Below are 13,107 nucleotides of genomic sequence, written 5' to 3' on the forward strand. Positions count from 1 at the left end.
ATCTCCATATTAAATCTGAAATAAAATTTTCCATTTTCATTCTCCTAAATATCTCTATAAAATCTTTATAATAATCGATTTTAAAATATAAATTTATGAGAAGCTTATAAATCAGCTACATTTGATTTTCTATCTTTCTAATTAATCACCACATTCAACTCTCAAATATAATTTTGTCCCGAATTTCTATATACAAAATCGTATAAAGAAACAAATTAATGGCTCAAAATCAATCAAAATTAATCTAAGAATATAAACTTGGCATATTCCCATATATATATATTATGTGAATATGAAATCCCTAATTAGTTGCTAATGCATTCAATTTGTTGCTTGAAAAGGTGGACATAGTCAACTTAATTTCTCGCCTATAAATAATGTTTACCCCTATTCTCAAGTTAGCATCACCAACGATATAAAAAGATGCACCTATTTGCTATGCTCATTTAGCAACTGCACAGATACAACTATGATGAAATATGTAGAGATGTCATGGAGGGATCACCGAATCTGGGGCAGTCCCTATGCCTCGTATGCCACAGCTGAATGATAAGTTTGCGACCTTAAACACTAAATAAAACAAACAAAAATTAACAAACAAATGCAGCTTATAATTTTTATATTTTAGTTTAAATGTATCGTCCTGCGGTGTACTGCTGGTTAAAATATTGTGATAATTAATAATATACTCCCTCGGTTCTATAAAGAATGTCATCTCGACACATTTCACACAAAGTAAAAAACTATTAAATAAAATTTATATATATATATGTATATATGTATGCTTCTATGTACATTTGGAAATATAAAATGACAAAGACACTCTTTGTAAAAACTTTGTAAAGCAGAAGGAGTATATCGTTTTAAACCCCTTAATCATGTGGGGATGTATCTTTACTTGGCTTCATCCTTCCCTACCGGAATTTGATTCTACTAAATTACGTTATTCCGGTTATTAAAGATTGATCTCGTTGATTTACATATATTTAGAAGAAGAAAAAAAACTTTAACCGCGTTTTGTATTTGCGATTAGACAACTCGAATGTGACCCATTGACCTGATAAGCAAACCTTTCAAATGAACTGAAAAATTAAATCCTTGACTGAAGTCAAAATCGAATTGTGGGATTGATATTTTAAGGTTCGTCGATGAGTTCTAATTTGGGGGAGAACCACGACGTTTTCGTCTGCCAAAGAAGAGCAAAATTGAGTAAGTTTTCGTCAAAAATTATGCTTTGGTGGTTGTTCATCATTTGTGTCCGGATAATTGTGAGTTTCTATTGATATTGAGTAGTTTTATGTAAAACGTTTGTGTAAACTATGAAAATTACTTGTGTTGTTGCAGTGAAAATGAAACAAGGGATGGAAGAAAACGTGATGAAGATGAGACGGATAGAAACGAGTGTCATGAGAACGAAAAATATGTGAAAATAAATCTTGGAAGGGGGTTCTATACACTTGTAGAGTTCAAGGAGTGTTGCAACTCTCAACACTCCCCAATGAGTTTTTCGATTTTATTTCTCGGCTCCAAATTAGAGTTTTGAAGTTTGGTGCTCTACCTCTTCAGTGCTGATTCCTTTGCTCTTTATCAGAGGAGCTCTTTCAGGATATCAGCGTAGCTCATTGGTATATTTTATGAGATTTTTGCAGTTACACCTACTTTTCTACATTTTAATCACACACACATACTTTTTGCTAGTGGTATATTTTGATAGAGTTAAATGACCAAATAACCCCTTAACCAAACACAAACAACACATCTTCTTTGTCGTTTCTTTCTTTCTATTTCTCCCATTCAGTTTCTATGTTTTTCACAAAGAGGGAGAAGATGTTTAAGTTTAGGATTTAGATTCAAATTTAAAAGATTAAAAAAAAAACTTAGATCCCTATTTCTTCAACCATCAAATTCTCAATTCTTCCACCTAGTGTTGCAACCCTAGATCCCAGATTATTCAACCACAAGATCTAATTCTTCCCCAGATCAATTGGTGACAGCTTGTCCTGTGGGAAGGTTGTTAAAGGGCGGGGACCAGGGTTCGAGGAACGACTGGAACACCAATAACCTACTGTGGATTTGGATGAATAGTTCCATTTGCCCAAGGAGGGGTTAGGATCGATGCCCTGCAGGGCCAGCTTGGGGTCCGTTGGGGCGGCTAGCAGTGAGGCTAGTGGGGTCCACAGGACAGGTTGTCACATAAAAATCTGTCAACACAAGTACAACCATTACATGCTTGGGAGAGTTATTAAACTTAAACAAATTGGTGCATATCACATATGCTAAACTTAAAAGCAATACAAAAATGGAGCGATTCATGTTCTTAAAACAACAAAACAAAAGTTGTATTTAATTTTCTTGATTAAGTTATTTATTTCTCCCCCCACAATAACATTACTATACCTACAGAATATGAATGAACAAAACACCAATGGTATCCATGCTACCATGTACATATGGTTATCATTTGTAGCGATCAAACTAAACTAAATAATATCGTATCAGAAGAAAGCATTTGTAGCTGCTGACAAAAAACATATTAGGTAGCTTAAATTGTTTGTAACTGAGAAGAAGAAAGCATGCATGTGCTCATGTCCTACAATCATATGTCGACAAATTAGGGTAAAATGACCATGTGGTCAAAGTTAAGTGGATGGACTTGGATGGAAATTATGAATCTTAATGTATGAATATATTTGTTATGGCCGCACATTCCGAATTGGTGGTGGAAAAGAGACTAACCTTAGAATAATTTACTTTGTTTTGAATAAATCCATTGAGACCTATAAATAATTTATATATCCACTAAACTGTGTTTATTTTTCTTTTCAAGTTAAGGTCTGTAACTAATCATCTTAAGCTCTTTTTTATGTTCTCTTTGCAAAACTCTTTCTTTGGGTTTTGGGTAACACATAAACCTTGCAAAAATATCATAACAGAGCAGATCAGAGTGGTTTTGGGTTTTTATGCTCAAATTAACTCTAACGAAAATCAGAGCAGAGAAAGTTGTCAGAGTCAGAGTGGAGGAGGTGTCAGGGAGCGGAGGCGAATGGTTGTTGGGTCTCCATGGATTGCAGAATCAGCTTATGATTTGTAGACAACTTGTCCAAATGTAAAGAATTTTGCTAAGATCTAAAAAGCTACAAAATCTATTTACAAGAGAAAAACAAAAAAAAAAAACACTTTGCTTTCGAGAGAGAGAAGAGAGAGAGAAAACAAACAAACAAAAACAAATTGTTAGATTAAATATAAGCCCTCAGATCTAAGCTATTAATTAAAATCGGATGGTTCAAATTTTATTTAATTTTCTTCCTTTAGTTATTTCTTGTTAAAAGTGCAGAGGTAAAATTGTCTAGAATTAACGGTATAAAATAGACCAAAAAGTACACTAATAGCCAAAGTATGTCAAAGTAAAAACACTTTCTCCTAAATCAGGTGTATATGCAAATCATTCATATTTTATTTCTCAATCTCCTTCTTGATTCGAATTTCTTCTCCATTCCTTTATTTGGAATTTCTTCTCCATTTGTGGAATTTTGTTGCACAATCGTCTCTACAATCTTGTTCTACCTTTATTCAATTTCAATCTATGTTTCTAAACTTGAGGATACCCGATTTTTCAAAACAAAGGTAATCTTACAAACTGGGCATTATAGTTCTGGGCCTTAACGGGCTTAATACATTGCTTTTAGATCTGACTCCGTTTTTTTTTTGTCCGCTATCCATTTTCATTGATTAACCCAACATGGGCATATTACAAGAAAGATACAATGTGAATTTTTGGAGTCCAATAACCCAAATATAGAGCCCAAACATAAACCCATACAAATGATACACCAAAACAGGAAATTAGGTTTAGAGTGGAACATGTGGTAGATATGTGTTAAAACGCAAGAATATGGTGGAAAACGACCGACTCAACAGTCAACGCCATCTTTCCACCAAATCTGAAAATCTGATCGAATCTGAAAATTTTCCGGTGAGAAAATCACCTTTTTCGCCAGAAGATTCCAGTAGATTTTAGCATTTTACTCTGAAGTTTACCAAAACCTTTTGCAGTTTTCTTCTGAGTATGAAGAAAAAGAGGTCCAAAAATCTTCATATCCATTAGCTCTGGAAGACGCGAGAAGATGATATAGCCAAATTAGTCGCAAAACTTCGCTCCCCAATTTGTTCTTCACCAGCCACGAATTCCACTCATCACGATTCACAAACTGAAGGAGAAACAAGCATCCAAAGCCGATAGTACGGCCACCAATATATGGTATGAGGATTTACTATGAGATCGAGCATCATAAGATCCAGAAACTCTGATCCACTCCTCAGCTTTCTCTCTCTAAATTTCTCTCTTCTCCCCTCCCCCCCCCCCGATGTCGGCCTCACGCTGGTGGTCGGAAATTTCTCATGGCCCCCAAGAAAAGAAAAAAGGCTCTCCGCAGGTCATTCCTGGCTCCTCCAAGTTCGCTAGGCTGAATGCTCGTGCTCTAGTTGGCAAACTCAAGCCAGCTCCTCCGCCGGTCTCCGGTGACTGCTCTGTTGCTGTAGACTCGCTCCCTGCACTCCAGGATCCCCCCTGGACTGCTCAACTTCTACCACTGCAAATCTTGAGGTAGATCTGATGGTCGATGCCATCTCGGGTTCTGTGCCCTGTGCAGATCTGGTTTCCACTTCTGAGAGCTCTCCTCCTCGCATCGTTGTAGGTTCATCCTCCGGTGAAGTTCCTGTAGGAGACCCTGTGGTTGTCGTTGCCGACCCTTGCCATACCACCGACGTAGGTCCATCCTTCGGTAATGACAAGTCTACCTCGCGACCCCTCCTGCTTGGAGGAAATTGGTACTCCAACACAACATGTATCTAGAGTTCCATTTGTGCTCATCCCAGAAGAGAATATCCAGGCTGCGAAGATTGACTTTAAAGACTTCATCTTTGCTCAGTTTCATGGACCTTCCCCAGCAATGGGTAGAGTAATTGGAGTTGTCAATGCGATCTGGGCCAAGACAGGACCTCATATTTTTGTCCACCACATTGGTGATGGAATTTTCCTCCAAAGGTAACAAATAACAGAGTCAAGGACACGATTCTTAGCAGGAACATGTGGAGCATTGCAGGTCATCCAATGTTCATCGCACCTTGGTCGCCTGACTTTAACCCCGATGCACCTCCTATCTCGTCTGCTATTGTGACAGTTGAACTTAGAGGGGTGCCATATCTGCTCTTCAACAGGGAAAGCCTCAGAAGGCTTGCAACTGCTGTAGGTAAACATGTTGCTTTAGCTCTTGAGACAGCTCGAAAGGAGAATTTTGAGGTGGCAAAAATCCTGGCCCGAGTTAACCTCCTCAAAGACTTACCCACCCGTATTGTCTCCGGTTTTAGTGATGGGAGAGAGATTGACATTTCTGTATCCTACCACTGGCTGCCAGCAAAGTGTGATGTATGTAATCAGTTTGGTCACAACTCACAAGAGTGTAGACGTAGCTTGACTTCTCTGACGGGAAGAAAGATTCCTAGAAGATCCACCAGCCGTAGAGGATGACCCTCTCGCCGTGAGAGATTATCTAGGAAGGAATCTCACTCAAGAGTGGGAAGGTCTAGGACTGTTGTGCATTCTGTCGACAACACCTCACCTGCCACAAATACTCGAGTACAATGTTTGAATTACACACCTACCCGCATAGATGACTTGGATCTTGCTGCTTCCCCGACTACCCTCGTAGTGAGTTCACAACTACCACGGGCTAATGGGGAGAGGGCAGGAGAGGTGGTCAAGGAAGTGGACGTTGCTTTGCAGCAATCCCACATTGTTGAAATGACTGAAACGGAACAAGTTCTGCAACAAGCTGATTTGGGTTTGGTCCTCATGGACCCGGAATCGACTACGCAGCAGCTCTCACGGGACATTGTGGTTTCATTGCCATCTAGCAGTACCAACTCTAGTATCCAGTTGGAGGAGAATCTGTTTATTCTGGTGTCACGCTGGAAGAGTGGCCGCAAGGCCACAATATCACACTAACTACCCAATACCATGTATTTTTTATGGAACATTAGAGGGCTGAATAGCAGTTCTAGACAGAATTCGACTAAGGATTGGATTAATATCCGCAAGCATTTTTTTGGAGCTTTTTGGAGACTCATGTCAGAGAAGTAAACAGTAGGAGAATTGTAAGTGCCATCCCCGCAGGATGGAAGTTCTTTGGAAACTTTGATCAACACAGCTATGCAAGGATTGTGGTGGTTTGGGATCCAAGTATCTCAATGGTGATCTACAAATCGTCGGCTCAGATGATAACCTGTGGAGTCTTCTTGCCGGCTAATAATGTGAGTATCACAGTGTCTTTTGTCTACTTGTTTAACACCATCAATAGGAGACGATCGTTGTGGGAGGAGCTGACTCTTCTCAATAATACTACACATGTGCCTTCTCACCCGTGGGCCGTGTTAGGAGATTTTAATCAGATCATGCGTGAGTCTCACCATTCAGACTACCAGATACGTGAAGTTGACTTTAGTGGCATGGAGGAGATGAATTTGGCTCTGCAGGATGCGGAGCTATTTGAGGCTCAGGCAAAGGGGTTGTTGTTTTCGTGGTGGAACAGCAGTGATAATGCTACTATCTCGAAAAGAATTGATCACGCTCTTATCAATCAACATTTGGCCACTACCTACCTAGATGCTTACGCTGAGTTCATGGATCCTAAGCAATCTGATCACACGCCAATTTGGTTCAATGTTTCTGCCTTTAACCGACACATTGTCAGGCCTTTTCAGTTCTTCCACCATGTGGTGGATCACCCTGATTAAGTCGATCTTGGGCTAGCTCATCTATGGAAGGGTTGAATCAGTTCCGCGTGGCTAAGTCTCTGAAAGCATTAAAGCCAGCTCTCTGGAAGCTAAATAGAACACACTTCAGTGGGATCTCTCAACGAGTTAAAGAGGAACAAAAACTTGATATTCTTCAGAGAGCCATCCTCACCAACCCTACTGATCAGTTGGCTAGAGAGGAGCGTCGTGTGCGAGAGAAATGGAAGTTTCTGAGTAATGCAGAGGAGAAGTTTTTCAGGCAGAGATCGCGGATAAAATGGGCTCATCTTGGGGACAGAAACACAGCATTCTTCCACAAAATAGTCATCGCAAGAACTAACAAGAACCATATCCATTTTCTTCATGACCAAAGTGGAAGAAGAATCAATGAAAGTACAGAGCTTAAGGAACATGCCGCATGTTATTTTGAGAAAATCCTTGGCTCAACGGATTTGCCACACTCTCCTTGTTCTATTGAAGCCCTTGAGGAACTCCTTTCATTTCACTGCTCAGAGGTGCACAAGCATAGCCTAGCAAGAGATGTAACGGAGGAGGAGATCCAAACCACTGTTTTTGCTCTTCCCTTAAACAAGTGCCCAGGTCCTGATGGGTATTATGTGGAGTTCTTTAGAGCTTCTTGTTGTGTTGTGGGATCTGATGTGGTAGCGGCTGTAACACCCCCGACCCGTTCTAGGCCAAGAACAGACCAAAAGCATCACGTATACAACGCCCGCAGCCGGCCGACCAAGGTTCCCGGAACACATTCGATCGCCCAAGCCATCCAACCACAGATGCCCGTTCCTCGCGAATCATGGCCTAAGGCTTTGCAACCCGTACCGTGACGCGCGAGTTGTGATTAGTCCGGACTAGACTAAGAAATATCATTGGGAGACACGGGGTTTTAAGAAAACATCGCTTTATTGATAATGTTAAATCGAGTACTACATAATATATACACAAAACTACATCTTACAAAGGCAAGGAAATCTACACCGGTTGGCCTAACGTCCTTTGCTACCCCTAAGGTCTCCCCACTAAAGTTACCTGCAAAAGGGAGTGAGGGATGAGTGCTAATCACTCAGTGAGTTCGGGCTCCCCTAACATGTAATCAATCCCATCCCCAAAAACCCAAAATAACAATCAACACGCAGCAAGCAATGCAAACAACAAACAATGTATACTACCACGAGTATACGCAACAATAATTAAACATGCATGCAATCATCTACTCAATCAATTAACCTAGGGCCCTGCGTATTGTCCTTCCCTTCCCATAATTCGTGAAAACCTATACAAGTAGCCACACAGGCTAAACAAGTACAGATTATCACTCGTTCCGAGTTCCATATTGTGGTGGTAACTCAGGCTACATCGTCATGCAGCACTCGGCCATAGGGTGCGACCCCGTCATCTCCGAGTCATCGTATCGTTCGTGTGTAGGGATTAACCACTATGCACACACTACTAACCTACGGCCTCTGGGAAGCATCAAGTACGCTACAATACTAACATGCACAATCTACTATTCATGCAACACTAGTATCTAACCAGCAAGCGATCAATAATATAGCAATCGGACAGCACAACGGCAATGCGACTAACCGTCCAACATCCCAGTTATACCATCGCGATGCTATATCAACACGCAATCATACAATGCAAGCATAAAGACAATGCAAGCAAACAATAATGCAAGCAATCACACAATGCAAGCAATCACACAATGCAAGCAACAATAATGCAAACAATCAATAATATAGCAATGCGACTTAACGTCCAGCATCACGGCTATCCCATCGCGATACTATATCAACAAGCAATCATGCAATGCAAGCACACAACAAGCAACAAGCAACAAGCAACAAGCAACAAGCAACAAGCAACACAACAAACAATATATCAAACAACCAACCTAAGAGCATTACTAATAATTCTAAGTAATACTACCCAACCTCAATCTAATCTAGTCTATAAGTAAAAATAAAAGATCCACAAGCAACCAATTAAATCCCTATTTAATTCTAGTTCGCATCAAACAATTAAACAAACAAGCTGGTCAACTTGCGTTCTTCGAACAACATGCAACCACATGCAACACACATAACCAAAACTCACCTTGGCCTAATGTCGCGAGAATGACATTCTACCCTTGACGCCTACGCTAGCCCCGATCCGACCAAGCTTTCGCCGACGCGATAAATCTAAGCTTGAACCGAACCAAAACCCTTATAAAAATATTCTAAAAATAAAATAAAACTAAGGGAGGGACTACCCGACTACCCGGACTACCCTGACTACCCCGACTCGGACTCCTACGGCCTAGCATCTAGCGGGAAGGTTTTGGTTTGATTTTGGTGTGAGGAAACAAATGAAAGGGCTAAGGGGGTTTATATAGGTGCCCAAGGTCGGTGGTGGAAGCATGAGGTGGCGGATAGGCATCACCGGAGCGCGACACATGTGCGGACACTAATCCAGCTCCGGACGGTGACACATGGCGGATAGGATCGGCCGATCTTATCCACAACTCTATCCTCGCCTATCGGATAAACTTGTCCGATCTTATCCACAATCCTATCCTCGCCTATCGGATAAACTTGTCCGATCTTATCTCTCCGTCCCATTTTATCGGATAAGGATGTCTGGGAATGGATAAGGATGAAAGCAAACGGATAAGCTTCACCCATGATCTGATCCTTACCGACCATTCCAGCAGCCTGCCTAGTAGCTATCGTACGCGGACGGTATGGTACGCTTGGTACGCGTCCGGCCATCGGCCAAAGACTGCACCACAGTACCAAATCCGATTTTCCCCGTTCATCTTCAATTTTTCTTCGACCAAAAGCTTCATCTTCATCTTTAAATACTTTGGCTCAGCTCCAATAATTAATTACCCTTCGTCTTGATCGATCCTTTTGCGATAGCCGTCCCTCGGCCATTCCGCATAATTTAGGCCTCGGGGAGGGGTATTACAGCGGCAGTACAAGAATTTTTCCGGAATGGCCGGCTACTAAAGATTTTAACACCACGAAGATTGCCCTGATTCCTAAGTTTCCTGAAGCTTGCAAGCTAGGAGACTACAGACCTATCAGTTGCTGTAATTTGGTTTACAAAGTCATCTCTAAGATCATTGCCAATCGCGTAAAGCCCATCCTCCAGGAATGTATCTCACCCAATCAAGCAGCCTTCCTTAAGGGCAGATTATTGGGTGAAAATGTTCTACTTGCGTCAGAGCTCATCAAGAATTATCAGAAACCGACTTGCCAGGAGAGCTCCATGCTGAAGGTGGATATTAAGAATGCATTTGATACGGTCTGTTGGGACTTTGTGTTAAAGCTGTTGGCGGCTCAAGGGTTCCCTCCACTATTCTGCATATGGATCAAGGAATGCATCACATCACCTAGGTTCTTGGTTGCTATAAACCGAAGGAGGACTGGGTATCGGTTTGCTGGAGGATTTTGAAATCGTATTCAGGCTTAAGCAGGTTTGGAATTTTTTCTCTAAGTCTGGTTCCCTATGGGTGGCTTGGCTGCGGGAGAACATCTTCAAGCGAAAGAACTACTGGGAAACGAACGTGTCAAGTCGTTTTTCCAAGGCGATAAACAGTATGCTGCAACTCAAACCAACTCTTCAAAACTTCATTAAGTGTGAAGTCGGGGATGGAACCACTGCTTCTTTCTGGTATGATAATTGGACTGACTTTGGACAGCTAATCACCTTCCTCGGGGTAGCGGGTCCTAGTCAACTTCGAGTCAGAAGAAGCGCAACGGTTATTGAAGCCTCAAGGAATGGTGACTGGAACCTCCCAGCAGCCCGATCAATCAAAGGTCAATCTCTTATGGTAGCCCACACTGAACTTCCTGCTCCTGTGGTAAGTCGTGGCCCAGACATGTTCCTATGGCGCAAAGCCTCTGGTAATTACTCTCATACATTTTCCTCCAAGGAAACATGGGAGCAAGTTCGACATAGATCCCCTATGGTCCCGTGGGCGGAGATTGTTTGGTTCAAACAGCATGTCCCACGCTACTCCTTCATTGCCTGGTTAGCAATGCTTAACCGGCTTCCTACTCAAGATAAGCTCCACAGGTGGGGAATGAATGTTCCTACGTCTTGTGTCTTATGCTCGTCTGGGGTTGAGAGCCATGCCCATTTGTTCTTTGAATGCCCCTTTTCCACTGACTTGTGGGGCTTCCTGGCTGCAAAGTTTATTCCAAACCCTCCCTGCAATCTTTCTGCCGTTGTATCGTGGATCGCCTCTTGTAATTCGCCTCCTCAAGCCAACACAGCCGCCATTCTCAAGCTCCTCCTTACGTCTATTCTATATCACGTCTGGAAGGAGCGTAACTCCAGGATCTTCACCAACGCCGCCTCCACCATCCACCAGCTCTGGACTGCTGTTGATCGTGCAATGCGGGATAGGCTTATGTCCTTCACGGGCCCTTGCTTGCACTCTTCTCTCCTCCTTACCTACTTCTCTCATGTTTCTCCTGTATCCTTTTGATGTAAATATGCTTTCTGTCTAATGTTTATGTGCTAATGGGTAGCTTTTGTAATAGTAGGACCTTATTGTTCTTTTTTGGAATGAAATCTTCACATTAAAATCAAAACAAAAAATAATAATAAATAAAAGATAGCCACAAAAGCTAAGTACATCTCACACTTAGGCGAGAAAGACAAAACCGGATTTAGCCGGAAACAAAAAGACCGACGAAAAGACTCGCTGGATAATATAAACAGAGCTTTCTCTCTCTGAAAGATTTAGACCTGATCCCGTTTTAAAACCAAATAATTTTAGTTGGGTGCATCCTTTTAAACTCGTTTATTAACGGGGTTTAACTAATTTTAAATGGTGTTTGAACAACAACAAAAAAGAAACTAATTTTAAATGGGTAGCCCGTTAAGTAAAACCGACTTTGACTCTTCGTCTCCGATCGTGCAAGAAGAAGAGAGTTGTCTTCTTTCTCTAAGTTCACTCATATCTTAAAGGTGCCAATTCCAGGTATAGTAACTTAAGACGCTGTTGTGATTCGACTTCTTGAGATTGATTCTGGGTTTGATTTTGGTGATTTGTATAAGATAGAAAGATTTGCTTCTATAAGAATAACTCTCTTATTATTGCTTAGAAAATAACTCAAAACTAAAAAATGTTTGCACTCTTTCTCATATCATTGTCACAACTCAACAGTTGATATATATAGTGCTTTTATTCTCCTATTTCTATTAGAACTAGATAACTCCTAATTCTAGTAAGATTACGCTTAGCCCTTCTTGTCCTTATCATTCCTTTGTAAAGATATCTTGGGCCTTAAGTCATTGAAGTTTATCCAACATTTCCCCCTTAAACTTCACATCATGGACACCTATCAAGCTCCTCATTTCTTCAAACTTTACTCTAGCCAATGCCTTAGTCAGGATGTCAACCTTTTGCTCCACTCCAGGAATGTGCTCCACACGAATGAGCTCTCTCTCAATGCATTCTCACACAAAGAAGTATCGCTTATGTATGTGCTTGCTTCTCCCATGAAACACTGGGTTCTTAGCAAGTGCAATTGCAGACTTGTTGTCAACATACATCATGATTTGAGCTTCCTTCTTCCCTGTGACTTCACTTAAAAGATCTTGAAGCCATATCGCTTGCTTTGCTCCTTATGTTGCAGCCATAAGCTTGTGCTTGTTTGGAAAGATCATCATAAATAAACTCGGCCTCACATGAAGATAAAGTGATTGTGTCTTGCTTTCGTGTACACCATGTGATCGGAGTATCACCAAAGAGGAATAAATGTCCAGTAGTACTCCTCCCATCATCTTGATCTACGTTGTGACTGCTGTCACTGAAGCCAACAATCTCCTTTAAGGCTCCACGCTTATACTTAAGACCATATGACGTCGTTCCTCTGAGATAACGCAGGATCTGTTTTATGATCTCTCCATGAGACTTCCGCGGGGTCTGCATATATCTGCTTACAACACTCACTGCAAAAGACAAGTCAGGTCGAGTGTGTAAGAGATATCTCAAACAACAAACGTTTCTTCTGAACCGAGTAGGATCTATCGCTGTTTCTCCAAGTGACTTAGAGACCTGCAACCCAAACTCCATCGGAATCACTGTCGAGTTGCAGTCTTAAAAACCTGTTTCTTTTAAGATCCTCCGTGCGTATCCTTCTTGGTTGATAGTGATACCATCAGCTCCTTGATGCACCTCAATACCAAGATAGTAGGTGAGTCTACCGAGATCAGACATCTCAAACTTCGAAGACATCCCTTCCTTGAACTCCTTAATCGCTCTAAGATTGTTGCATGTGATAAACAAATCGTCCA

The 13,107-nt window shown here is 41.4% G+C and overlaps 3 protein-coding genes across 3 annotated transcripts; all 3 read left to right on the top strand.

Annotated features, from left to right (window-relative positions):
- The first annotated feature begins 6,246 nt into the window (after positions 1-6,246).
- Positions 6,247-6,792, top strand: LOC147926968 (uncharacterized). Its single transcript, XM_087487252.1, has one exon. It carries the CDS (start codon positions 6,247-6,249, stop codon positions 6,790-6,792), a length of 546 nt encoding a protein of 181 aa, XP_087343378.1.
- A 23-nt stretch (positions 6,793-6,815) lies between these two features.
- LOC104748650 (uncharacterized) lies at positions 6,816-7,634 on the top strand. Its single transcript, XM_010470258.1, has one exon. It carries the CDS (start codon positions 6,816-6,818, stop codon positions 7,632-7,634), a length of 819 nt encoding a protein of 272 aa, XP_010468560.1.
- Positions 7,635-10,396: 2,762 nt separating this feature from the next.
- LOC109129138 (uncharacterized) lies at positions 10,397-11,290 on the top strand. The gene has a single exon (XM_019236782.1). The coding sequence runs from the start codon at positions 10,397-10,399 to the stop codon at positions 11,288-11,290; it is 894 nt and encodes a 297-aa protein (XP_019092327.1).
- Positions 11,291-13,107: the final 1,817 nt, after the last annotated feature.

This window comes from Camelina sativa, chromosome 15 (genome assembly GCF_030686135.1).
Source record: "Camelina sativa cultivar CO46 ecotype springtype chromosome 15, ASM3068613v1".
Classification (NCBI taxonomy): Eukaryota; Viridiplantae; Streptophyta; class Magnoliopsida; order Brassicales; family Brassicaceae; genus Camelina; species Camelina sativa.

Coding starts and splice junctions, on each gene's coding strand:
- LOC109129138 (XM_019236782.1), top strand. CDS start 10,397: ATGCTGCAACTCAAACCAACTCTTCAAAACTTCATTAAGTGTGAAGTC.
- LOC147926968 (XM_087487252.1), top strand. CDS start 6,247: ATGGTGATCTACAAATCGTCGGCTCAGATGATAACCTGTGGAGTCTTC.
- LOC104748650 (XM_010470258.1), top strand. CDS start 6,816: ATGGAAGGGTTGAATCAGTTCCGCGTGGCTAAGTCTCTGAAAGCATTA.